The 27006-nt window shown below is 42.7% G+C and overlaps 2 protein-coding genes and 2 long non-coding RNA genes across 8 annotated transcripts in view; 3 read left to right on the top strand and 1 right to left on the bottom strand.

Annotated features, from left to right (window-relative positions):
* Nucleotides 1-8669, top strand: part of LOC126983685 (WAS/WASL-interacting protein family member 2-like) — a 22049-nt gene extending 13380 nt beyond the window's left edge. For 2 of the 5 annotated variants that reach the window (XM_050836713.1, XM_050836715.1), the window contains exons 2-6: nucleotides 1186-1329; nucleotides 3077-3328; nucleotides 4043-4132; nucleotides 4525-4659; nucleotides 5548-8669. In XM_050836713.1, coding sequence (XP_050692670.1) covers nucleotides 1186-1329; nucleotides 3077-3328; nucleotides 4043-4132; nucleotides 4525-4659; nucleotides 5548-7125 — 2199 coding nt within the window. In that variant the 3' untranslated portion in view covers nucleotides 7126-8669. Of the gene's footprint in view, nucleotides 1-1182; nucleotides 1330-3076; nucleotides 3329-4042; nucleotides 4133-4524; nucleotides 4660-5547 lie in introns of all 5 variants that reach the window. The other 3 variants (XM_050836712.1, XM_050836714.1, XM_050836716.1) reach the window with 2 other exon arrangements.
* Nucleotides 8081-9072, bottom strand: LOC126983686 (uncharacterized). The gene is made up of 2 exons (XR_007736134.1): nucleotides 8926-9072; nucleotides 8081-8837 (listed from the first exon to the last, which is right to left on the bottom strand). It is a non-coding gene; the product is annotated as an uncharacterized LOC126983686 (long non-coding RNA).
* Nucleotides 9073-9650: 578 nt separating this feature from the next.
* On the top strand, nucleotides 9651-10506 carry LOC126983687 (uncharacterized). The gene is made up of 2 exons (XR_007736135.1): nucleotides 9651-9775; nucleotides 10090-10506. It is a non-coding gene; the product is annotated as an uncharacterized LOC126983687 (long non-coding RNA).
* A 3954-nt stretch (nucleotides 10507-14460) lies between these two features.
* LOC126983463 (uncharacterized) overlaps nucleotides 14461-27006 on the top strand; it is a 17338-nt gene continuing 4792 nt past the window's right edge. The window contains exons 1-4 of the mRNA XM_050836161.1: nucleotides 14461-14868; nucleotides 18638-18760; nucleotides 22870-23843; nucleotides 26390-26541. Of these exons, the coding sequence (XP_050692118.1) occupies nucleotides 22884-23843; nucleotides 26390-26541 (1112 nt within the window). The 5' untranslated portion in view covers nucleotides 14461-14868; nucleotides 18638-18760; nucleotides 22870-22883. The remainder of the gene's footprint in view (nucleotides 14869-18637; nucleotides 18761-22869; nucleotides 23844-26389; nucleotides 26542-27006) is intronic.

The following is a 27006-nucleotide window of genomic DNA, read 5'->3' as shown; positions in this document are numbered from 1 at the left end:
CGTCATGGTTATTTTTAGTGTGATATCAAGAAATGTTTTCCTCAATGTGTGTGTGTGTGTGTGTGTGTGTGTGTGTGTGTGTGTGTGTGTGTGTGTGTGTTGACTGACTGACTGATTGACTGACTGACTGAATGAGTGGATGACTAAGTGAATGACTGACTGACTGACTGACTGGCTGATTGACGGATTAACAGGTATCTTTATCTATTGACTGACTAGCACATTGATAGATAGGATATTTGACTGATTGACTGACTGACTGGGTGAATGACTGACACATTGATAGATCGAATACTTGACTGACTGACTGACTGACTTATTTACTGATGAAATGACTGGCTGACTGACTGACTGACTGACACATTGAAGGATAATATACATAACTGACTGATTGACTGACTGACTGACTGACACATTGAAGGATAATATACATAACTGACTGACTGACTGACTGACTGACTGACCATATAGGTGTATAATACGTTGGCCTACATTTGTGTGTGTGTGTGTGTGTGTGTGTGTGTGTGTGTGTGTGTGTGTGTGTGTGTTATCTTTTTAGGGTAGATAACTGGATTTTAGTGTGACAAGCTCCACTCTCCTAAATTTTATGGTCTTGTTCCACTTACATTAAAAACAAACGAATTTAATTTATATTTTTAGGTAATACTTATCTGTTTTTCCTCAAGTTATATAATATTCACTCACTTATTATCAGCAGTAGTAGTAGTAGTAGTAGTAGTAGTAGGAGGAGGAGGAGAGCAATTAAATAGAATGACAGGTAAAAAAAATAAAGAAAGAAGAAGCGTATTAAGAAGGAGATTTATTTAAGGAAAAAGGTGAAATAAAAATGAATAGGAAAATATGAAGAGAAATGAGATAACAGGAAAGGTGACAGGAGGTGAAGGAGAGAGAGAGAGAGAGAGAGAGAGAGAGAGAGAGAGAGAGAGAGAGAGAGAGAGAGCCAGCCATGACGTGCAGAACAGAAAGTAAACAGCTGCTGACGCCTCTATGTAAACCTTTCCGTGTGTGTGTGTGTGTGTGTGTGTGTGTGTGTTTATCTGCCAGAGTAATAAACTGATTGAATATTATCACTGCATTGGAATCGAACCCAGGCCCGCGGACAACCACAATGCCATCCTCTTCCCTCCCCTCTTCTCTCCTCCCTGACGGTTCCCCTTCCAGCAGATCACCATGGCAGGCCCCGGGCGGTCTTTGCGGGTGCTTGAGCGAGATGGGTTCTTCGATGACGCCTTCTTCCGCGAGGCTTGGGACGACTTCGACCGCGCCATGCAGAGCGTTTTGGATCGCTTCGACAGTACCGGCCTGAAGGTGAGGGTGGTGATGGGTGGAGAGGGGGTGTGGTGGTGATTGAGGGTGGAAGAGGAGGTGGTGATTGTAGTGGTTGTGGTAGTGGATGGTGGTGGTAGTGAGGGTGAGGGGGGGATGATAGTGGTGGTGGTGGTGTCATGGTGGTCATTAGGGATGTGATGGTGGTGGTGGTGTGTGGGGGGGTGGTGATTGTGGTGGTGAATGGTTGTGGTAGTGAAGGGGAGGGTGGGAGGTGATAGTGGTGGTGGTGGTGGTGGTGGTGATGATGGAGGGGTGGGGGGGTGGGGGGGTATTTACTGTATGCCATCGATAATACAACACAAATACAATAGTCTGTGTAATACTGAAGGTTGTCCAGTCCTTATTAATAGCTATAGCAAATTTATATACATCGTGCATTAAAAAAAAAAGCATATTGATGTATATTTCTTTAGGGTAATGTATTCACTTACTTATTAAATCTTTTTGTATATAGAATCACTCAGTCACCATGTATCAATCTTATGTATTATGTATTGTTTATTTGAAGGAGCGCCTAGAGGACTTTTTTTGATCCATCATCTGCCTCTTACTGTACATAAAATCACATGTATTCATTGTATTAGGTATTGTAGGTATTGTAGGTATTGTAGAATCTATTATCCCGCCCTGTTGTATATAATTTTAGTCCCCCTCTTAAAATCTGACACCACTTTCTTTTTTCTATTTTGCGTCTCTGCCAACCCATTTTCTTTATCATTTTCTCAAGTTTTTCTTCTTTTAAACGTTCTTGCACATTATTTTAGTCTCCCTCGAAACAGCAATTATTTTCTTTGTATTCTTCTTTGGGTTATAATCTGCTAATGACACTTTCTTTATCGTTTTCTCAAGTTTTCTTCCTCTAAACCATCCTCTCGTACATTACTTTAGTCTACCTCGAAACAGCACTTATTTTCTTGTATTCTTCTTTCGTGTTATAATTTGCTAACTACTCTTTCTTTATCCTTTTCTCAAGTTTTCTTCCTCTAAAATCTAAACCTTCCTCTTGCACATTATTTTAGTCTCCCTCGAAACGGCAATTATTTTCTTTGTAATTTTCTTTGGGGAATAATCTGGTAAAGTCTGCCTTATTAATCTCAGGGTTTTCTTTTCCTTCTCTCCTGCGTTAAGATCTAGCAATGGCACCCGGTCTGAATCCTTCTGTCTCTTCCCTTCCCCCATTCCCCTGCACTCCCCTTCAAGCCTCAGGTTATACACCGTTGCTAATGGGCATGTGCTTACTCCCCCTTCCCCTTCCTCCCCTCCCTTCCCTTCCCTTCCCCTCTCCTCCTTCCCTTCGCCTCCCCTTCCCCTAACCCTCACCTTTCCTTTCCTCTCCTTCCTTTCCTTTCCCTTCCTCTCTCTTCTCCCCTTTCCTCCCTTGCCTCCACCCTTTCTCTTCTCTTATCTTCCCTTCCCTTCCCTTCCCTTCCTTTCCTTCCCCTTCACCTTCCCCTCTCTTCTCCCCTTTCCTTCGCTTCTTTCTCCCTTTCCCTTCCCTTCTCTTCTCTCTCTACTACCTCTTCCCCCTTCCCATCCCTTCTCTTCCCCTCTCTTCTCCCCTTTCCTTTCCCCTCCTCCTTTCCCTTCCTTCCCCTTCCTTTCCTTCCCCTTCATCTTCCCCTCTCTTCTCCCCTTTCCTCCCTTGCCTCCATCCTTTCCTTTTCTCTCCTCTTCTCTACCTCTTCCCCCTTCCCATCTCTTCTCCCCTTTCCTTTCCCCTCCCCAGCCCTTCCGGTCCTTCCCCTCCCGGTCCTTCCCCTCCCTGTCCCGCCGGCACACCGCCACACACGCCCCCCCACCACCACCACCTTCACCACCGCCACAGCAGGTGATGAGCAGGTCCCTCCCCCGACAGGTGGACGATGGCTCCCGCAACCACTGCCGCGATGTCTACAGCAAGATCCGAAGTAGTAAGATCGACGAGGACCTTTACGCGTCCCAGGCCCTGCAGATCACGGAGAAGGACGGCAAGTTCCAGGTGGGTGCGAGGAGGAGGAGGAGGAGAAGGAGAAGGAGAAGAAGGAGAAGGAGTAGAGTCTCTTTCCTGAGGTTCATTAGATAGCCTGTCTCTGGGGTGGAGTCTCCCTCATAAAGTAGCGCCCTTGTTTTTTGGTAATAAATTTCTCACTTGAGGAAGCACATGCGAATATACTGGTTAGGTTAGGTTAGACTAGGTTATGGTTAAGTTATAGTTAGGTTAGGTTAGGGTTAGGTTAGGTTAAGTTAGGTTATGGTTAGGTTAGGTTATGCTAGGTTAGTGTTAGGTTAAGGTTAGGTTTGGTTAGGGCTAGGTTAGGGTTAATTTAGGTTAGGTTATGGTTAGGTTAGGTTAGGTTAGGTTAGGTTAGGTTAGGTACAGACTTAGTGACTCTTTATCATAGTCAGGCGAGGTTAAAGCTACGAAACAAATAACAAAAATAACAAGAATAACAAAACATCTGATTTAAACCCAAGAACACCTGAGCTAGATACCCACACAAGCAACGCCCCGCCTCACCTGCCCGGCTAATTGGACACACATAGCGACTCTTTATCATAGTCAGGCAAAGTTAAAGCTACTGATGGGATACGAATTAAAAAAAGTAACAAGAATAAGCAAACATCTGATTTAAACCCAAGAACACCTGAGCTAGTTGCCTACACAAGCCTCGCCCCGCCTCACCTGCCCGGCTAATTGGACCTCTTATTCCAGGTGGTGATGGACGTGAAGGATTTTAACCCCCGTGAACTGCAGGTGCGCGCCGTGGACGACAGGATAGTGGTCGAGGGATCCTACCAGAAGGTGAGTGCGGTGGTAGGAGGAGGAGGAGGAGGAGGAGGAGGAGGAAGAGAAATAGTTGTAGTGATATTGGTGGTAGTATCAGTAAAAGACTTAATGATAGTAGTAGTAGTAGTAGTAGTAGTAGGAGGAGGAGAAATAGTAGTAGTAATAGTTGTAGGAGATTGTGGTAGTAGTAGTAATGGTGGTGGTATTGGTAGTTGTAGTAGTAAAAATAGTTAGGCTTAGATTTTGTTTCAGATATAAGTACCCACCATCACCACCACCACCACCACCACCTACATCACCACCCAAAACACCACCACCCATACCACCAACCACAACACCCTATACTCACCCATTCCACTTACACATCACCACCATCACCACCACCAAATATCCACCACCACCACCAGGTCTCCGAGGATGGGGTGTCGTCTTCGTGCAAGTCGTTCTACAAGGAGTTCACGCTGCCGCCCGCCGCCGACCTCGACCAAGTGTCCACGGCGCTATCCAGGGATGGCGTGCTTACTATCCGGGCCCCCAGGAAGGTAAGGGATGGGGAGGAAAGGGAGGGGAAGAAGGGGAAGGAAAGGGAGGAGAAGAAGGGGGAGGAAAGGGAGGGGAAGAAGGGGGAGGAAAGGGAGGGGAAGGAAAGGGAGGGAAAGAAGGGGAAGGAAAGAGAGGGGAAGAAAGGGAAGGGAAGAAGGGAAAGGAAGGGAGAAGACTGGAGAAAGAGGAGGGGTAGAGAGGAAGGGGAAAAATAAGAGAGGAAGAGGGTAAAGAGGAAGAGAAAGAAGTGAGTAGGAAAAGAGATGGAATGCAGAAAAGAAGAGGAAAGGGAAGGGAAGGGAGGGGAAAGGAAAGAAAGAAATGAGAAGGGAGAGGGATGAAGGGGGAAGGGAAAGCGAGAGAGAGGAAGAAAGGGAAGAACTGAGAGGGGAAAGATAGAATGAGAATGGAAAAGGGAATGATTGCAAAGGAGAGGAAGGAATGAAAGAAATGAGAAGGGAGAGGGATGGAGGGGGAAGGGAAAGCGAGAGAGAGGAAGAAAGGGAAGAACTGAAAGGGGTTAGACAGAATGATAATGGGAAAAGGAGGGAAGGGAAGGAGGAGGAGGAGGGAGGAGGAGGGAGAGAGGGAAGGGAGGGAAAAGAGGGAGGAAGAAAGGGAAGAACTGAAAGGGGTTAGACAGAATGATAATGGGAAAGGGAATGATTGCAAAGGAGAGGAAGGAAGGGAAGGAGTGAGGAGGAAGAGGATTGGAGGGGAAGGGAATAGCAAGAGAGAGGAAGAAAGAGGAGAACTAAGAGAGAATGGGAAAGGGGATGATAGGAAAGGAGAGGAAGTTAAGATGTCATCCACTATACCATCCACTCTTCTCTTCTACAACTCATCTTTTCTCTCCACCTTTCTAACCATCTTCCACCTCTCCACAGGACGGCGCAACACTCACAGACGCTCCACGGGCCGCCCCTGTAGCCAACACCTCCACCTCCTCCACCTCCTCCTCCACACAGCAACAGTTCAGCGACAACTCCTCCACCTCCTCCTTCAAGAGCACCTCCTCCCGTCGGGTGATCCAATCCTCCTCGAGCTTTGAATCCTCCTCTGATGGCTTCGATTCCCTGCCCAAGGAGATGCGTGAGAAGCTGATGTTTTGTGACTCTGGTTTTGGATCCACGAAGACCTCGACTTGCTCCTCCCCGGCCCCGAGCGAAGCTGGATCCGAGTCTTCCAGAGTTTCGTCTACAATGGAGTTTGACTTAAGCAAACGCGCTCCTGTCAAAACCGAAGTTGCGTTCAATGTTTCTAAGGCTAGCCAAGGACCTCCACCCCACCAGGCAACCCCCCAGCAGGCCCACCCCCCGAACTACCCCCAGTCACCTCCCCCACAACCTCAACCCCCCCAGCAGCCGTACCAGCAGTTCCCCGGCCAGCAGCACCCACAACAGTATAACCAGTTCCAGCAGTATCAACAGCCCGCAGGTGCCCCCCAGTACCCGCAGTCCCCACCCCCACAAGCCCAGTGCCAGTCCCCATCCCAGTACCAGTCCCCACCACCCCAGTACCCACAGTCCCCACCACCACAAGCGCAGTATCAGTCCCCACAGCCACAGTTTCAACCCCCACAGCAGCAATTTCAACAGTCCCAGCCCCCGCAGCAGTACACCCCCCAGTATCCCCCACAGCAGTTTGCCCCCCAGGCCCCCCAGTCGATCCCAGCCACAGGGACCGGGAACCAGACCAGTGTGAGCGTGACGGAAGAAAACGGAAGGCGGGTGGTCACGTCTCAAACCTCAAACGTAGTCCAGGAGAAAGACGGATTCAAGGAACATCGCGAGACGGCAGCGGAGATCACGGACAAGGACAGTCAAGCCGCCAGGAAGGAAGCGACCACCAAGCTCTCCAAGGTCGAAGAAGATCCGGAAGGGAAGTTCAAGAGAGCGGAGTCAACGGATGCGAATGAGGTGAGTGAGACATGCATCCAGCACCTCCCAGACGGCTCGGTCATGTCAGTGAAGAAGAACTCGACCTCTTCCTCCTCCTCCTTCAAGCAGTCCTTCTCCACCGGGATCAGTGGCGGGGATATCATGGGGGGCTTTTACCCTCCCCCACCGAATTTCCTACAGGGGTTCGATGACTTCCGGAGCCTGATGGGGCGTGGACACTCCCTCATGACACAGATGTCCACAGATTCAATGGGCTCAACGCTGTCCGGTAGATCAGGATTCACCGACATGTCAAACTTCTCAAACTTCACGGACGGATCTTCGCCATTCTCCGACACGTCCTTTGGGAATATGTCCAACTTCACGTCCAGGTCCAAGAACTTCCAGCAGCAACAGCAACCACCCCAACAACAGCAATACCAACAGCCTCCACAGCAACAGTCCCAGCAGCCACAGCAGGAGTTTGGGTCGCCCCGCCGGAAGGGTTTCTCCACCTCTTCCTCCACCTCCTCCACCTCCAACTTCACTCAGTCCTTCTCCAACTTCGGCGACGGGAATTTTTAATGTGTGTATCTTAGGTTATTTATTATATATTTTTGGGGTGTGATTCTTTGCTGGTAACATTTTTTTTCCCTCATTTTCATATTTTCTGCCATTTTATTTTTTCGTTTCATTTTTTTTCCTCTTCTTTTTTTCATGTTTTCTTTGCCATTCTTTCCGTTTTCTCGTATATTTTCCCTCTTCTTTTTTTCTTATTCTCTGCTACTTTTCGTTTCCTTTCTATTCGTTTTCTTTCCCTTTATTACTTTGTTATTTTCTTTCTTACTCCTTTTCTCTCTCTTTCTCTCTCTCTCTCTCTCTCTAGTTTTAAGTTATGAGCTAAGCAAAGCCGAAACGCAAACAAACAAACAAGTAAACAAGCAAGCAAGCAAGTGTTATTATCGTTACTATTATCATTATTATTATTATTATTATTATTATTATTATTATTATTATTATTATTATTTGTTGTTGTTGCTTCGATTTAACTATTTGTCGAGTCACAAACGAATTTTTGACCCCCCCTCCTCCTCCTCCTCCTCCTCCTCCTCCTCCTCCTCCTCCTCTTCTTCTTCCTATCACGATTTTATTTTATTGAATTCTTGTTATGATATGCCTGTGGAAGTTTACACACACACACACACACACACACACACACACAGTCAAGCGTGTGTGTGTGTGTGTGTGTGTTTGTGTTTGTCTGGCTTCGTCGCTTTTCGGGTCAAAATAAGCCTAAACAGACCCTCCCCTCTCCTCCTTTCCTCCCCTCCCTCCCTTCCTCCTCCCTTTCCTTCCCTTCCTCCTCCCTTTCCCTCCCTCCCTTCCTTATCTCTCTTTCCTCCCCCAAGCTTCCCTCCCTTCCTCCTTTCTCTCCCGTTCCTCCTTTTCCTTCTCTGCTTTTCTCCACTTAATTCTCCTTCTCTCCCTCCTCCTATTCCTTCTTTCCTTATTCTTTATCTCATTCCCTTTCCTTTTTCTCTCCCTTTCCTCCCTCCCTCACCCTCTCTCTCTCCTCCTCCTCGTGTGATAATAATAATAATGTGTTTAAATTAAGTGAATATATTCCTATTTTTTTCTTTTTCTGTTTTTTAATCTTTTTTTTCCTTCTTCCTCTTCCTTTTTCCCTCCCCTTCCTCTCCCTCCTCCTTCCTCCTCCTTCTTTCCCTTTAGTTGTTATTTCCTTTTCCTCTCCCTCTCTTCCATCTACAATCCTCTTCCTGCTTCCTCCTCCTCTTCTTCCCCTCTTCTCCCCTTCTTCCTCCTCTTCCTCTCTCTTTCCCTTCAGTTCTTATCTTCTCTTACTCTCCCCCTTCTTCATCTCTCCCCATCCTCTCTTCCTCCTCCTTTTCCCCTCCTCATCTCCTTCGTCATTCCCTTCTTCCCCTTTTCCCCTCTCCTCTTTCTCCCTCTTCCAAGCATTCTCCTCTCCCCATTTCCCCCCTTCCTCCCCTCTCCCCTTCCTCCCTCCTCCTCCTCCCCACGTGTTAGGCCTAAATAAGAAAATCAGTTGTCTTTGTCATTTTCTCATTTTATACAGCGTGACTTTGGAATAAAAACATCCACTTGGAGATACTGTATTTGTCTACCTGTAATAATCTACCTGTGTTCTAATTAGCTATCTACCCACACCTGTTGCTCCGTTTACCTCCCTTACGCTATTCTTACCTTCCTGCTTACTATTGTTTATTATTATTATTATTATTTTATACTGAATTTGTCTACCTGTAATAATCTACCTGTGTTCTAATTAGCTATCTACCCACACCTGTTTATTATTATTATTTTATACTGAATTTGTCTACCTGTAATAATCTACCTGGCTACCTGTGTTCTAATAGCTATCTCCCCACATCTGTTGCTTCGTTTATCTCCCTTAACCTGTACTTGCCTTCCTGCTTGCCTGATTTACCTGTTAATTTGTGTACCTACCTAACTACCTGCTTACTCATATACCCGTTTATTTACATACCAATTTGTGTTAACGTTACCTGCTTACCTACTTGAGTTCTAACCTAACCTAACCTAACCTAACCTAACCTAACCTATCTTTATATGTGCGTGTGTGTGTGTGTGTGTGTGTGTGTGTGTGTGTGTGTGTGTGTGTGTGTCTCCCTGCTTACTGTGCAACTCAACGTGTTCTTTGTGTTCCTCTAAGGTGTTGTGAGGGAGAAACACAAAGGAAGAGAGATTACCTGCTTAACCTCCTGACTGACTACCTCTTTATATGTGTGTGTGTGTGTGTGTGTGTGTGTGTGTGTGTGTGTGTGTCTCCCTGCTTACGACGCAACTCAGCGTGTTCTTTGTGTTCCTCTAAGGTGTTGCGAGGGAGAAAACAAAGGAAGAGAAGTTATTAGTTAGTAAGGTTTCTGGGTAAAAAAAAAAAGGGTTAAGATATCCCCAAACCAGACCAAGGTGAAGAAGAGGAAGGAAAGACACGAGACAGCAAAGGAAGGAAGAGACAGACAGACAAATAAACAAATAGATATAGACATGAAAATAAGGTCAAAGATGTCCCTCAACCAGACCAAAGAGAGGAAAAGGAAGAAAAGAAAGACAAGAAGGAATAAGGACATAGAGAAATAGATGGATAAACAGGAAGAGAGAAACAGTAGAAAAGAAAGAATGGAAAGTAAGCCAAGAAAATGTCATAGATAAAGATAGACATGAAAATAAGGTCAAAGATGTCCCTGAACCAGACTAAAGAGAGGAAAAGGAAGGAATAAGGACATAGACAAATAGATGGGTAAATAGGAAGAGAGAAAGAGTAGGAAAGAAAGAGAAGGGAAAGTAAGCCAAGAAAATGTCATAGATAAAGATAGACATGAAAATAAGATCAAAGATGTCCCTCAACCAGACCAAAGAGAGGAAAAGGAAGGAATAAGGACATAGAGAAATGTAAATAGGAAGAGAGAAAAGGGGAAAAAAAAAGAAAGAGAAGGGAAAGTAAGCCAAAAAAATGTCATAGATAAAGATAGACATGAAAATAAGATCAAAGATGTCCCTCAACCAGACCAAAGAGAGGAAAAGAAAGGAATAAGGACATAGAGAAATAGATGGATAAACAGAAAGAGAGAAAAAGTAGGAAAGAAAGTAAGAAGGGAAAGCAAGCCAAGATAATGTCACAAAACGAACTCGCCCTCAAAAAGAAAAAGAAGAAACAAGACAAAACAGAAATCTTATAATAGGAAGAATAAGAAGAAAGAAAGAGAAAGAGGAAAAGAAGAACAAGGACGAGAACAAGAAGAGGAAGGAAAAAGAAAACAAAACAAAAAAACAGCAAAAGAAGAAGAAGGTAAAAAAAAGACGAAGACGAACACGAAGAAGAAGAAAAGGAAGAAAAGGAAAAAAAAAATAAAAGAAGGAAAAATAATTAAAAAGTTGAAGTAGAATTAGAAAAAAAAACAAGAACAACCAAAAAAGAAATGATGTTAATGATAAAACAAAATATATTAATAAAAAGAAATTAACCACCAAAAAATATATATATAAAAAAAACTAGAAATACAAAAACAGACCTAAAACAACAACAACAAAAAAAAAAACTCGGAGACCAGCCCAGGTATTGTGAGTGCAGGTGTGACAGGTAACAGCTAATTGCCTCATTGCTCACAGGTGCGTGCTAATTACGAAAAGGATAAACCGAGCATAAAAGTGATATATGAAAAAGCTTACAGATCTTACCCTCCCCCAAGTTTAGGTATTCAAGCATATATGAATTTTAAGTGAGAGTGATTATGATTAGGCTTACAAAATACGTCTCCCTCCCCACGTGTAGGTCTTCTAAGCGTATATTGAGGTACATGTAGCAATAATATAAGCTTACAAGTCTACCCCAAATGCTACTAAGCTTAGAATTTCAAACCAAGCTTCCCATTTCTCTTCTCATTCCCTTCATTTTCCCTTTTTTTCACTTTCCCTTTCTTTCTTTTCTTCCTACTTATTTTTTTTCTTTTTCTTCACTTTCCCCCTTTCTCTGTTAATTCTTGATCCTCTGTTTCCTTCCCCATCCTATCCCTCTTCCTCTTTCTCTCTCTCCTTCAATTCCTCTTCCTCTTTTTTCCTCTCCTTTGCCAGTTCTAGTTGGTGTCATTTCTCCACTTCCTTTTTTCGCTCCATTTCTTTCCTCTTCCATTTTCTCTTCCATTTCCTCTCGCGTGGATACACAGGTGGTGAGGATAACAAGCGGGTACACACACACACACACACACACACACACACACACACACACACACACACACACACACACACACACACACACACACACACACACACACACACACACACAGGCTTTGAAGATAGGATAAAATAGTGTTTTTGATGTATAATAAAAGAAGATGTTTGTAAAGATGGTGGTATGAATCTCCTTTCCCTCACCACCATCACCATTCACCACCATCACCATCACCATCAACATTCACCACCATCATCACCACCATCGGCTTCCGTATCACGTCTACCACCTGTCATTTACATGTTAGATTGGCAAGGTGAATGTTCCCTATCCTGCCCTCACTCTCACCATCACCATCACTATCATTTTCACTATATCACCATCATTTTCACTATCACTATCAATTTCACTATCAAACTATCAATATCACCATCACTATCACTATCATTGTCAATATCACTATCACTATCATTGTCACTATCACCATCACTATCACTATCACCATTATTTTCACTATCACTATCACCATCACTATCACTACCATTGTCACTATCACTATCATTGTCACTATCACTATCTCCATCACCATCACTATCATTATCACTATCACCATCACTATTACTATCACTATCGTTGTCATTATCACTATCACCATCACTATCACCATCACTATTACTATAACTATCACTGTCGTTGTCACTATCACTATCACCATCACTATTACTATCACTATCACTATCGTTGTCACTATCACTATCACTATCGTTGTCACTATCACTATCACTATCGTTGTCACTATCACTATCACCATCACTATTACTATCACTATCACTATCGTTGTCACTATCACTATCACTCTCACCATCACCATCACTATCACCATCACTATCACTATCATTGTCACTATTGCTGTCACTATCACCATCACCATTACCATCACCATCACTATCATTGTCACTATCACTATCATTGTTACTATTACTATCACGATCACAATCACTATCTTCATCACTATCACCATCAATTTCACTATCACACTCACTATCAGCATCAGTATTACCATTATCACTATCATCATCATTATCACTAACCATTATCGTCATTATCATCACCATTATTATTATTACCGCCTTCACCATCATCACCATTCACCATCACCACCTTCACCATCATCGCCTAGTTAGCTTTTTTTTTTTTTCCCCTTGAGCTGCGTCCTCGGTTGTAAAAAAAAAAAAAAAGTCACCATATCTAAAAAAAAAAAATGTCTATCATCATCGTTATTTTCATGTTCATCCGGTCTCGAAGTCAGCCATGCAACACGTCAAACATAAACTGAAGTACTGTAAGTCACGCAGGTCATTCGGTAAGTCAATCTGTAAGTCATTCGGTAAGTAAGTCTGTAAGTCATTTGGTAAGTCATTAAGTTATTCGGTAAGTAAGTCTGTAAGTCGTCCTGTAAGTCATTCGGTAAGTCAGTCTAAGTCACTAGGTCATTCGGTAAGTCAATCTGTAAGTCATTCGGTAAGTAAGTCTGTAAGTCGCCCTGTAAGTCATTCGATAAGTCGCCCTGTAAGTCATTCGGTAAGTCAATCTGTAAGTCATTCGGTAAGTAAGTGTAAGTCGCCCTGTAAGTCATTCGGTAAGTCAGTCTGTAAGTCATTCGGTAAGTAAGTGTCAGTCGCCCTGTAAGTCATTCGGTAAGTCAATCTGTAAGTCATTCGGTAAGTAAGTGTGAGTCGCCCTGTAAGTCATTCGGTAAGTCGCCCTGTAAGTCATTCGGTAAGTAAGTGTCAATCGCCCTGTAAGTCATTCGGTAAGTCAATATGTAAGTCATTCGGTAAGTAAGTGTAAGTCGCCCTGTAAGTCATTCGGTAAATCAATCTGTAAGTCATTCTGTAAGTAAGTGTAAGTCGCCCTGTAAGTCATTCGGTAAGTCAGTCAAAGTCACTAAGTCATTCAGTAAGTTAGTCTAAGTTGTCCTGTATACGTCACTCGGTAAGTAAGTCTAAGTCATTCGGTAAGTCGCCCGGTAAGTCATTCGTTAAGTCAGTCTAAGTCACTAAGTCATTCAGTAAGTTAGTCTACGTCTCCCTGTATACGTCACTCGGTAAGTTAGTCTGTAAGTTGATTTGTAAGTCACTCCGTAAGTCAGAGTCTGTAAGTCGATCTAAGTCATTCGGTAAGTTAGTCTAAGTTGATTTGTAAGTCACTCCGTAAGTCAATCTGTAAGTCGATCTAAGTCATTCGGTAAGTAAGTCGATTTGTAAGTTACTCCATAAGTCAAAGTCTAAGTCGCTCTGTAAGTTAGTAAGTCAGTCAGTACGTAAGTTGATTTGTAAGTCATTCCGTAAGTCAAAGTCTAAGTCGCTCTGTAAGTTAGTGGGTAAGTCAGTCAGTACGTAAGTTGATTCGTAAGTCATTCCGTAAGTCAAAGCCTGTAAGTCGCTCCGTAAGTTAGTGGGTAAGTCAGTCAGTACGTATTTCGGTAAGTCATCTCCGTAAGTCATTTGGTAAGTCAGTAACTCGTAAATCAGTAAGTCAGTTCGTAAGTCAGCCCGTAAGTCACTCACGTTTTTTGGCAAATCACTTGTAAGTTACTCGGTTAGTCAGTCTGTCAGGCGCTTTGTACATCAGTCACTTCCTCGTAAGTCGTGTGTTGTGTATTCCAAGACTCGTTTTGATCCGATTTGCCGTGTGTGTGTGTGTGTGTGTGTGTGTGTGTGTGTGTGTGTGTGTGTGTGTGTGTGTGTGTGTGTGTGTGTGTGTGTGTGTGTGTGTGTGTGTGTGTGTGTGTGTGTGTTCGTTTCTATCCATGTGCGTAACTGTATGTGGTTTTGTGGACTGAGTACTCGCGAACAGGTGTGGGGTATGTGTGTGTGTGTGTGTGTGTGTGTGTGTGTGTGTGTGTGTGTGACACACACACACACACACACACACACACACACACACACACACACAAACAAACAAACAAACAAACAAACAAACGAACAAACAAACACCCGTGAACGACTTATAATCTCACCATAACAAACACGAGAACAAGCAAACAGGTAAGCGGGAAGCAGTAAACAAGCACACACACACACACACACACACACACACACAGAGGAAGTCATATAGGTAAGGAGAGGTAGAGGCAGGTAAGGGAACAGACAGACAGGTGAGTTACAGGTAAGGATAAAGCAGGAATCACAGGTGGGCAAGCAGGCAGCAAGCAGACAGGTCCACCATCACATAGGTAACAGGAGCCCACAAATAGCCCGGGGTTGGAATCGTCTCGTCCGCTTAATAACTCAACGTGTTCTATTTGTAATCCCTTCAGGCTCACTCCCGTCCCGCGTCTGGCAACACCTGGGAGCATTGAAGGAGCCGAGAGGGACGCCGGGTGGGAGAGAGACCGAAGACTGTGCCGAGGAGAGAGTCATCAGTAGCTCTCACACCGTCGCATGGAGAGGGTGTGTTGTGTCGCCTCCCGAAGCTCCCTCTCACGCCTCCTGGTTCCCCGAGTGTTGGCCGCCCGTCAGAATGCGTGAGGGACACCAGGTCGGCCGTACCATCCTGGGGGCGACTCAAGACCCCGATGGCACACTGCACAGGTACATATAACCATACGTATAGGCACTGTATCCTTGAGAATTCTTGACCCTACTGACCCTCTCTTGTCTCGCTCCTGCCCCGTGTCTATACCGTTACGCTTCTCTCTCCTTCTCTCTCTCTCTCTTCCTCTCTCCCATAGCGCATTGCATACACCCATATACCCATTGCATACTTGAGAACCCATGGCCTTTCTCTCTCGCTTGTACCTGTCTATCTTTTTACTCTCCCTCTCTCCCTCTCTCTCTCCCATAGCACATTACATACACCCATATACCCATTGCATACTTGAGAACCCATGGTCTTTCTCTCTCCCTTGTACCTGTCTGTCTTTTTACTCTCCCTCTCTCTCTTATAGCGGGTCATTTACGTAATCCAATCAATTATCTGTTGCATACCTGAGAATCCCTTACTTTCTTGCCCTTAATTTGTACCAAGCCTGTGTCTCGTCTCCTCCTCCCGTTACTCTCACCCTCTCCCTCTCTCCCTCCGCCTCTCCTCACTCACTCAACAGCTGTTTGCCTCCCAGGGGTGCCTCAGTGGGGGAGAGGGCGGGGAAAGGCTGGGGGACGGCAGGGAGGTTACAAAATACTTGATATACTTTTCCGCCCCTAGTCAGTTGATAGGAGCGAGTTGCCCTTATTATCTTCTTTAATGAGGATGATAGGAGGTGAAAAGGGCGAGGGAGAGGCATTGTGAAGATAGTGACGAAGAGGAAGGGGAGGAAAATGACAAGGGTGAAGATGACGGTGGAAACGGTAAAAGTTGTGGTCGAGAAAAAAAGGAAAGGAGGTGAAGAGGGCAAGGGAGAGGTAGTGTGAAGATGTGAAGAAGAGGAGGGTGAGGAAAGTGACAAGGGTGAAGATGACGGTGGAAACAGTTAAAGATGTGGTTGGGAAATGCACACAGGGCGAAGGAACGATAGTGAGGGAAAGAACGAAGGTGAAGAAGGGGAAGATAAGATAATTTGAAGACGGTGAGGAGAAAGAGGGAGAGGGGAGGAGGAGGTGAAGAAAGGGAGAAATAGTGAAAAATAAATAAACACGGAAAAAATAAAAAAAAGATAAGATAAAGAAAATCTGTATAGAATTCTGAAGATGGCCGTGAAAATGATAAAAGATGGAATGATAGAAAAAAAATATATAGGTCAAAGAGAAGATAACAGGAGGAGGAGGAGAAGAAGAAGGAGAAAATGACAAATAAAAAAATATAATATAGAGAAACAGTGTAGAAGGGTGAAGATGGCCGTGAAAATGATAAAAGATGGAATGATAGAAAAAAAATATATAGGTCAAAGAGAAGATAACAGGAGGAGGAGGAGAAGAAGAAGGAGAAGGAAATGACAAATAAAAAAAGATAATATAGAGAAACAGTGTAGAAGGGTGAAGATGGCCGTGAAAATGATAAAAGATGGAATGATAGAAAAAAAATATATAGGTCAAAGAGAAGATAACAGGAGGAGGAGGAGAAGAAGAAGGAGAAGAAAATGACAAATAAAAAAATATGATATAGAGAAACAGTGTAGAAGGGTGATGATGGCCGTGAAAATGATAAAAGATGGAATGATAGAAAAAAAATGTATAGGTCAAAGAGAAGATAACAGGAGGAGGAGGAGGAGGAGAAGAAGAAGAAAATGACAAATAAAAAAAATATAATATAGAGAAACAGTGTAGAAGGGTGAAGATGGCCGTGAAAATGGTACAAGGTGTGATGATAGAAAAATATATAGGTCGAAGAGAAGATAACAGGAGGAGGAAAAGGAGAGGAAAATGAGAGACAGGGAAAGTTGAAGTGATGGAAACCAAATCAATCGAAACATTATAACTTCTATACAGAGACTCCGTGAGGAAATGAGATCGAATAAGAGGGTGAAAATTGTGATAGGAAATATATTAGGCGAAGAAAAATAAGAGGAGGAGGAAGAGGAGAAGAGGAAAATGACAGTTTCAAGAGAAGGGTATCTGGACACCTCTCCTCCCGAAATTGACTCCTCTAACTCTTTGTAGGAGCAGCGAGTAGCGGGCTTTTTTTTTATAATTGTTTCCTTTTGTTGTGTGTGCCCTTGAGCCGTCTCCTTTGTTGTAAAAGAAGAAGAAAGTTGGAGTGATGGAACGTAAATCAAAGGAAACATTGCGAAATCTATACAAAGACTCCGTGGGAAAATAAGATAGTAGAATAGATGATACGAAAAATAGCCCGCATCGACGTGTGAATCGCATTACATGAGACCACTTGTGACACGCCGGCCTCGGAGAAGAAGGAAGCAGAACGAAGAAGAGAAGGAAAAAGCTGCTGAAACGAAAGAGGGGAGGAAGAGAAAACCCAGAACTAGTGAAAATGGAAGAGATGTAATATGAATGGGAGATGAAAGGAAGAGAAATAATTAAAAAACGAAGGAAAAGAAGGAAACAGAACGAAGAAGAGATGGAAAAAGCAGCAGAAACGAAAGAAAGGAAGAAGAGAAAACCCAAAACTAGTGAAAATAGAAGAGATTTAATATGAATGACAACAAAAGGAGATGAAAGGAAGAGAAATAATTAAAAAAAACGAAGGAAATGAAGAAGAGAAAACCCAGAATTAGATAAAAAAAAATTGAGAAGAGAAAATCCAAAAAATGTCAAAAGTGGAAACGAAAGAAAGAGAAAGAAAAGAGAAAAACAGAGATAAGGAAAAGTTGAAGAGATATGATACGAAAGACAGGAAAAGAAAAGGATAATAAAACAAAGAGCAAAGGAGAAATACAAGAAATAGAGAAGAGAAAATCCAGGAATTGGGTCAAATGGAAGAAATATATTACGAAAAACAGGAAAACAGGAGATGGGACACAAACAGAGGAGCAGAAACAAAATGAATAAAGAAGAAAAATAGCAGGAAAAAGTGGAAATCAAAAGAAATATAGTTAAAAGGAAAAGGAAACGAGGTGAGGGATAGAAAAAATAAATAAAAACAAAAGGAAATTAGGAAATGCAACCCAAAAAGTGTGAGAAAGAGAAAGAAACATCGTAGGAGAAAAGAAAGAAATGGAATGAAGGATAGAAGGAATAAGAAAGATGAATATATGTGAAAATGAGATTAAAAGTGAGGAAATAAGAATGAAGGAAAGAATAAGAAAGATAAATAGGAAAAATAAGAAGAAAATGAAGAAAATGATAATCAGAGACAAATTCAGTGCGAAAGATAGAAGGATGAAACACTGATAAAGAAAGAAAATATAGAAGATAGTGAAAAAAAAAGATTTGGCAACATTGCAATTCCAGTGAGAGATGAGAAAATAAGATAAAGAAATAGATAATAAGAAATTCACAGATAAAGAGATGAAGGAGGAAAACGATATCAAGAGGAAGACTATTAAAAATTACCTTGAAAATAGTGAAGAAAATTTAGTGGAAAAAAGAAAAATATTGTAAAATCGTAAACAATATTTTTGGGATCAGGAAAAAAAGTTAATATCAAAAAAAGAAAGACAGAAAAGTATTGAGGTCGTAAATAGTTTGAAAAAAGTAAAAAAAAAAAATAGAAAAGGAGAGAAAAAAACTAAAAATCAGAGAGAGAGAGAGAGAGAGAGAGAGAGAGAGAGAGAGAGAAATAACTCGTTCTCAAGGTTACGTAAACAGAAAAAGAAAGATGATTTTCACTTTACATTTTCTCTTTTCTTCTTCTTCTTCTTCTTCTTCTTCTTCTTTTCTTCTTCTTCTTCCTCCTATTTTCTTACTTCTCCTCATTCTCCTCATTCTTATTCTTATTGTCATTATTACTTTTTCTTTACATTAGATTATCTGAGTGAAGAGGAAGAGGAGGAAGAAGAAGAAAAAGAAGAGGAAGAAGAAGAAGAAGAGGAAGACATGTGACACTGAAGAAAAAACTTGCTAACTGTTTTCACGTCTACCTAAACAGGTGAGAGAGAGAGAGAGAGAGAGAGAGAGAGAGAGAGAGAGAGAGAGAAAGTAAATGAAGTTGCTGGCTCAAGAAGATACTCTCATCACCACCACCATCACCATCACCACCACCACCATCACCACCACCACCACCACCATCACCACCACCATCACCATCACCACCACCATCACCACCACCACCACCATCACCACCACCATCACCATCACCACCACCACCACCACCATCACCACCACCACCACCACCATCAGCACCACCACCAATAACAACAATAACAGTGTGTAGTCCGACTCACCTTCATTAGTGGTGTTGGTGATGGTGATGCTGGTGATGGTGGTAGTGATGGTGGTGATGGTGATGGTGGTGGTGATAAAAGATTGATGTTATATTATGTAATGAGAGAGAGAGAGAGAGAGAGAGAGAGAGAGAGAGAGAGAGAATACACTTCCTTTCTCTCTTTTTCTTTCTCTTTATCTCTTATCTTGTTTCCCTCCCCCCCCCCCCCATACACAGACAGACAGACAGACAGACAGACAGGTAAGTGGTCAAAATAGAAAAAAAAAGACAGGACTAGACTTTTCCAGTTTATTTTCACTTTCCATTCTCCTCTCTCTCTCTCTCTCTCTCTCTCTCTCTCTCTCTCTCCAATGGAAACTTAACTGTCCATTGAACCCATAAGAGAGAGAGAGAGAGAGAGAGAGAGAGAGAGAGAGAGAGAGAGAGAGAGAGAGAGAGAGAGAGAGTAACAGTAATATAGTAGTAGTAGTAGTAGTAGTAGTAGTAGTAGTAGTGGTGGTGGTGGTGGTGGTGGAGCCGGCGATCAGGTATTAGTGAAAGTTGTACACCTCCTCCTCTTCCTCCTTCTCCTCCTCCTCCACCTCCTCCTCCTCTTCTTTTCCTACTGTTATCACATCCACTCCTCCCTTCCTTCTTCCCATCACTTTCCCATCTCTCTCTCTCTCTCCCTCTCTCTCTCTCTCTCTCTCTCTCTCTCTCTCTCTCTCTCTCTCTCTCTCTCTCTCTCTCCTGAGCTTTAAAAATCACTTACTCACTCAGCAGGACACATTTGTCCCCTTGTGCGAGAAGCGAATTAACACTAATAAAAGTCCACCTTGGTTTAATAGCGAAATTAAACACTCAGTCAAGGAGAGAAAATTGCTTTACAGGTTAAAGAAAGAACAAAGCACGCCCGAAAACATTAGACTTTACAATGATGCCAGGCGACGAGTAAACAGATTAGTGCGTCAGGCAAAGCGTAGATATGAAGAAAATATTGCAGCCAACTGTAAAAGTAATCCGAAATCCTTCTTCAGTTACATAAACAACAGAAAGGCGATCAGAAGTGGAATTGGACCCTTAACAAACAGCGACGGTGCACTAGTGACTGACAGCCAACACGTTGCAAACCTATTAAACAATTACTTTTCCTCGGTGTTTAATAATAACAGTCCTCCCACCACCACCACCAACACCAGTACTAATGTAAATCCCGAGCATGCATTGCCTAACTTTGAAATAAAACCCGATGAAGTCCTTAAAGCCCTCAAATCACTTAAAACAAATAAAAGTCCTGGACCTGACAAAGTATATCCAACTCTGCTGAAAGAAACAAAGAGCGAAATACTCTCCTCCCTCACAACCGTATTCAATATGTCCTTGCGACAAGGCATTGTCCCTTCAGATTGGAAAAAGGCTAACGTGACACCGATTTTTAAGAAAGGAGACAAAAAAGTACCAGGTAATTACAGGCCCATTAGTCTAACTTCGGTTGTAGGTAAGCTACTTGAGGGCATAATTAGAGACAAAATTGTGAGTTACCTTGAAAGTCACTCATTAATTGGGGACTCACAACATGGCTTCCGAAACAAAAGATCCTGCCTATAAAACCTATTAACCTTTTATAACGACCTCTTCACTGTTTATGACGTAACCAAATCACTGGACGTAGTCTATCTTGATTTCCAGAAAGCGTTTGAGAAAGTCCCGCATCATAAATTACTTTACAAATTAAAGCAAATAGGTATTGACGGTCAAGTAAACCAATGGATCGCGAATTGGTTGAGCAACAGACAACAAAGTGATTGACGGATTTAACTCAGAGTGGGCGCCGGTCACTAGTGGCGTCCCTCAGGGCTCGGTTCTTGGCCCAATGCTCTTCATTATTTACATCAACGACGTGGATGTTGGACTCAATAACCGCATTAGTAAATTTGCAGACGACACAAAGATTGGTAATTCGGTTCTCACTGACGAAATCAGGCAAAGCCTCCAAGAGGATTTGCACAAAATTTCAGCTTGGTCGGATAGATGGGAGATGCCCTTTAACGTAGACAAGTGCCAGGTCCTTCAAGTTGGAACGAGGAAGAAGAAGTTCGATTACGAAATGCGCGGCGTTAAACTCAAAAGCGTTCAATGCGTCAAGGACTTGGGGGTCAAAATCGCGTCAAACCTCAAATTCTCACAGCAATGCATCGATGCAGCAAATAAAGCGAACAGAATGTTGGGCTTCATTAAAAGAAACTTTTTATTCAAGAATAAAGATGTAATACTCCCGCTCTACAATAGTTTAGTCAGACCCCACTTAGAATATCCGGTACAGTTTTGGTCTCCCCACCATGCAAAGGATATTGCTAAATTAGAAGGTGTTCAGCGTCGGGCAACGAAAATGATCCCTTCCTTGCGCCACAAATCCTACGAAGAAAGGCTTTCTACCCTTAACATGTTCTCTCTTGAGAAACGTCGCCTCCGAGGAAAACTGATCGAATGTTTTAAAATACTTAATGGTTTCACGAATGTAGACAGATCAACAATGTTTATGGTCGATGGCACTTTGCGTACGAGGAACAATGGCGTAAAACTCAGATGTAGACAAGTAAATTCAGACTGCACCAAATTTTTCTTCACCAACGTTGTAGTGCGAGAATGGAATAAGCTCCCGCCGTCAGTGGTCCAGTGTAACACGATTGACTCCTTTAAAAATAAGCTCGACCGTCACTTCCTTCAACTTAATATCATCTAGAGTAGAAATGCAGCGCTTTGGAGCCTTCTGATTAATGTAAAATCACTTAGGTTTAAGGACAGACCACCAAGTCTGGACCATGGGGTCTGTGTGGTCTGATTTTCTATGTAAATCTATGTAAATCTCTCTCTCTCTCTCTCTCTCTCTCTCTCTCTCTCTGTGTGTGTGTGTGTGTGTGTGTGTGCTATTACAGGGACGAAAAAAACCAACTAAAAAAGCAAAAAAAAAAACAACAACACTACAAAAGCCCAACAGCAAGGGGAATTCTCGCCAAGCAAAAGGAAACAAAAGAAGAAAGAAAGAGGGAGAGATTTACATAGATTTACACAGGAAATCAAACCACACAGACCCCACGGTCCAGTCTGTCCTTAATTAAACCTAAGTGATTCTATATTAATCAGATGGCTCCAAAACGTTCCATTTCAACTCTACGTAACATTAAGTAGAAATGCAAAGGTTTGGAGCCATCTGATCAATGTAGAATCACTTAGGTTTAAGATCAATCACCTAGTGTGGACAATGGGGTCTGTGTGGTCTGATTGTCTATGTAAATCTATGTAAATCTCTCTCCCTCACACTCTTTCTTCTTTTGTTTTCTTTTGTTTGGCGAAAATTGCTTGTTGTCAAGACTATTGATGTGTTTTTTTTTTTTTTTGCTTTATTCCTCCGTTTTTCTCGTCCCTGTAATAACACACACACACACGCACACACACACACGTTTGCATGATCGCACCTAATCGGTTTTACTTTTTGTGTGTGCGTCCGGTCGTAACCATGTGCGTGTGTGTGTGTGTGTGTGTGTGTGTGTGTGTGTGTAGACGAGAGATTCAGTTCAAAACACTAATTCCTTCCTCTATTACTATTACTACTACTACTACTACTACTACTACATCTACCCTTATTACTTATACGAAAAAGAAAAAAAAAGAAGAGGAAGAGAAGTCAAATTAGGAAACATAGAACGAGAAGTAGAATCACAAAATCAAAACACAAATAAACAAAACAACGAGAGAAAAGGAACAAAAACAACATAATAATACCAAAAACAACAAGACTAAAACACTAACCCTTCTATATCTAACCCTCTCAGGCCTACCAACAGCGATGCGTACCTCGGCCAGGGCTCGCATCAAGTGTCTGGTGGGGCTGGTGGTGGCGGTGGGGTTGGTATCACTGCTCAGCCCACTCCCCTTCACGTCCTCAACCCCAAGACTAATAGGACTCAACCCCACACGACCCCAGACGACCCTCAACCCCATACAGAGAAGAGGAGAAGAGAAAAGAAGTGAAATTAGTGAAAGAACAGGTGAACATAGGCAAAGTAAAGTTGAAAATCGTGATAATAGAGGAAATACAGGTAAATTCAATGAAGATACAGGTGTTTATGATAAGAAGCCAGGTGAAAACGAGGGAAATTTTGGAAACACGGGTAAATATAAGGAAAACAATGAAAACTTGAGTGGAAAACATGAAAATCTAAACGGCAATGATAAACTAGTCAAGTATAATGAAGATGTGGACCAGAAAAGTGGAAATACGGGTGGAAAGGATGGAACTATAGGTGAAGGAAGTGGAAGATCGACTGGAAAACAGAACAAAGCAAACAGTAAAGGAAAAACAAGTGGAAATAAACGTGAGAATAATGAAAATCAGGATAAATCGAGTGTAGAAAAGGGAAGTATTAAGTCTCGCGTGAAGAACGAGGAGGAGGAGGAGGAGGAGGAGGAGGGGAAGGGGGAGGTAGATCTCTCGCGTGAACCTTATATAGAGAACATACCTCCTGCAGAATGGGTGGAGGTGAAGAAGACTAACCCGAAGGAGAGAGGAGGAGGAGGAGGAGGAGGAGGATTGAAAGGAGAAACGGAAAAGGGGAAGAATGGAGAAGGTGGAAAAAAACTTAATGTAGGTGAGAATGGGGGAAGTAAAGAAGGGAAAGGAGGAGGAAAAGGAGGGAAGAGGAGATGGTTGAAAGGGACTTGGAAGGCTGGCCAAGGAGACATGAAGCCTACGGGACTCTCGCACACGGAGCTGCAGAAGAGAGCGGAGTCCTTGCCTGAGTCATCGGTGAGTTGTGTTTTATATTGGGGTTTTATTTGGTGTGTTTTTTCTGATTTTTTTTCCTGTTTTATCTATTTTTTGTTTTTTGTTTTTTGTTGTTTTTTGTTTTTTATTTTTTTCTGCTTTTTTTGACTTTTCCTGTTTTGTTTTTTCTTCTTTATTCATTTTTTCTCCTGTTTTTTCTTCGCTTTTTTCTGCTTCTCTGTTTTATTTTGGTGTTTTTTTGTTTTTTTCTGTTTTTTCTGCTTTTTATGATTTATTTTGGTGTTTTTTCGTGTTTTTTTCAGTTTTTTTCTTCTTTCTGTTTTTTCCTGATTTCTTTTCGTTTTTTTTTCTTCTTTTTCTGTTTTATTTTTGTTTTATTCTTGTTTTTTCCTCTTTTATTTCTTGTCTTATTTCGGTTTTAGTCCGTATTTCCAGGATGTCTGATATCATGTGTTTTTCCGGGTATTTTTTTTCTTTTCTTTTAATATTTCATTGCATTTTCTTCTCAATATTTTTTTCTTTTGTTTTATCTTCATTCATATTCCTGTGCGTGAGTTCGTGTGTTTTATTAGTGTTTTTCTTACTGTTTTAAATTACATTGTGTTGTGTCTTATGTGTTTTTTTTATGAGTGTGTGAATTTTTAAGATCAGTTGTCAGGCTTCGTGTGTGTGTGTGTGTGTGTGTGTGTGTGTGTGTGTGTGTGTGTGTGTGTGTGTGTGTGTGTTTACATTCACTCAAGCAGTTTAGACAAGAGATTTATTAATTCCCCATTATCTCCTTCCCTCCTTCCCTTCCATTCCATTTCTTTATCTTCCCTTCCCTTCCTCTCCCTTCCCTTTCCTTCCTTTCCCTTCCCTTCCCTTCCATTCCATTCCATTTCTTTATCTTCCCTTCCCTTCCCTTCCCTTCCCTTCCCTACATCTCCCGTCCCTTTCCATCCCCTTCCCTTCCATCCCTTCCATACCTTTCCCTTCCCTTCCATTCCTTTCCCTTCTCTCCTCTATCTACATTTCCTTCATTTCCCTTTTTCTTCCCTTTCATTCCCATCCCTTCCTTTTCCTTTCCCTTCCCTTTCTCTCTCCTTCCCTTCTCCTCTTCACTTTTTTTTTTCCTTCTCTCCTTAATCGGCTTCCTATTTTTCCTCTTCTTTCATCTTCTCTTCTTTACTTTCTTCTTCTTTCCCTTTCTTTCTCTCCCTCTTCTTCTACTTCTCTCTTTCCTTCATCTGACGCTGCCTTCTTCGTTAATGGAGGAAGAGGAAGAGGAGGAGGAGGAGGAGGAAGAGGAGGAGGAAGAGGAGGAGGTCTATTTATCCTTAGCAATTATTCAAGCTAATGTACGTTTGTTTGTTTGTTTGCTAATGTTTTATCCTTGTCGTTTAGTGTAAATGCTTTCTCTCTCTCTCTCTCTCTCTCTCTCTCTCTCTCTCTCTCTCTCTCTCTCTCTCTCTCTCTCTCTCTCTCTCTCTCTCTCTCTCTCTCTCTCTCTCTCTCTCGTTATCTATCTTTTTATCTATTTATCTATCTATCTATCTATTTATCATATCAATATTGTCTCTTCATCATTATCGTCCTCCTCCTCCTCCTCCTCCTCCTCCTCCTCCTCCTTAATGCTCTCCCTTCCATCACTTTTATTTTTAGCTTCTTTCACCTGTAAATGCGCGTGACACGAGACTCACCTGGGCGGCAATTAGTCTGCCTCCCGGGGCGAACAAGTGATTCATTTGCATTTGTTCTGGGCTATTTCGTGAAGGTGTTTGAATGCAGGCGAGGGAAGGTGGTGTTAAAAGTGGTGTTGGTGGTATTGGTGTTGGTGGTATTGGTGTTGGTGTTGGTGGTGGTGGTGGTATTGGTGGTGGTGTTGGTGATGGTATTGGTGGTGTTGGTGGTGGTGGTATTGGTGGTGGTGTTGGTGGTGGGGGTGTTGGTGGGGCTGGTGTTGTTTGTGTTTGTGTTGTTGTTGTTCCTCTTTCTTTTTTTCTCCTTTTTGCTTCTTATTTTTGTTCTTGTTCTCTTCTTCATCATCTTTTTCATTATTCTTGTTCTTGTTCTTCATGTTCTCCCGTTCTCTTCCTTTACCTCCGTTTCTCTTCTTATCTCTGTTCTTATTCTCCTCCTTCATCTTCTTATTCTTGTTTTTCCTTCTGCACATTCTCCCTTTCCCTTCCTTTATCCCACCTCCCTCTACCTCCCTTTACTCATTGCCCCTCTTCACCTCCCTTTGTCTACTCTATCCTTCTCCCTTCCCATCACCCTTTCCCCTCACCCCTATAGCACTCCCATCATTCCCTTCCTATGGCACGTTACAACCTCCCTTCACCCACCCCTTCATCCTCTCCAGCCTATCCACAATTATTATTAATACTATTACTATTATCATTATTGCTAGTATCACCTTTATCACCCTTATTATAGCTATTATCTCCCTTCTAATATCCTCTCGTCCCCAGCCCGTCCGCCCTGTCTCTCTCCGGCCTATGACCACAGATGTTGCGCCGACTAAACGAAACTTACCCCAACCGGCCTCTTGCAGACTCATAAGGTTCTTGTGTTCTTATGTTTTCCAGCCCGTCCGCGCCTTTCTCGCCGAGCAGCGTCGTCGGGTGTCCCACGTCGCTGAGTCCTGCCGCTCCTTCCAGACCTCCCTTGCCGAGGTGGTAGCCGGCAGCCGCGGACCGCCAGTGGGGCTGCTGGCGGTGAGGGACATTATATACGACAGGTGAGGGGGAGGGGGGTGGAAGGAGAGGGGGAGGGGGTACCAGGTGTGTTTGTGGGATGTGGTAGTGTTTGTGTGTTCGTGGTTTTTTTTTGTGAGTGTGTTTGTGTGTGCGTTATGGGAAGGATTACAGGTGTTTGTTTAATCAGTGTGGGGGAGAGCGTACAGGTGTGTGTTTGGGGTGTGTGATAGTGTGTTTGTGTGTTCGTGTTTTTTTTGTGTGTGTGTGTGTTTGTGTGTGCGGTATGGGAACGATTACAGGTGTTTGTTTAATCAGTGTGGGGGAGAGCGTACAGGTGTGTGTTTGGGGTGTATGATAGTGTGTTTGTGTGTTTGTCCGTGTTTTTTTATGTTGTTTTTTTACAGCAGAGGGAACAGTGCAAGGGCGTAAAAAAATAAACAATAATGAAAAAAAAGCCCGCTAGTGTGTTTGTTTGTCTGTGTTTTTTTTATGTGTCTGTTTATGTT

This window comes from Eriocheir sinensis, chromosome 54, assembly GCF_024679095.1.
Source record: "Eriocheir sinensis breed Jianghai 21 chromosome 54, ASM2467909v1, whole genome shotgun sequence".
In the NCBI taxonomy this organism is placed as follows: domain Eukaryota; kingdom Metazoa; phylum Arthropoda; class Malacostraca; order Decapoda; family Varunidae; genus Eriocheir; species Eriocheir sinensis.
This window is presented reverse-complemented; position numbering and strand designations above follow the sequence as displayed.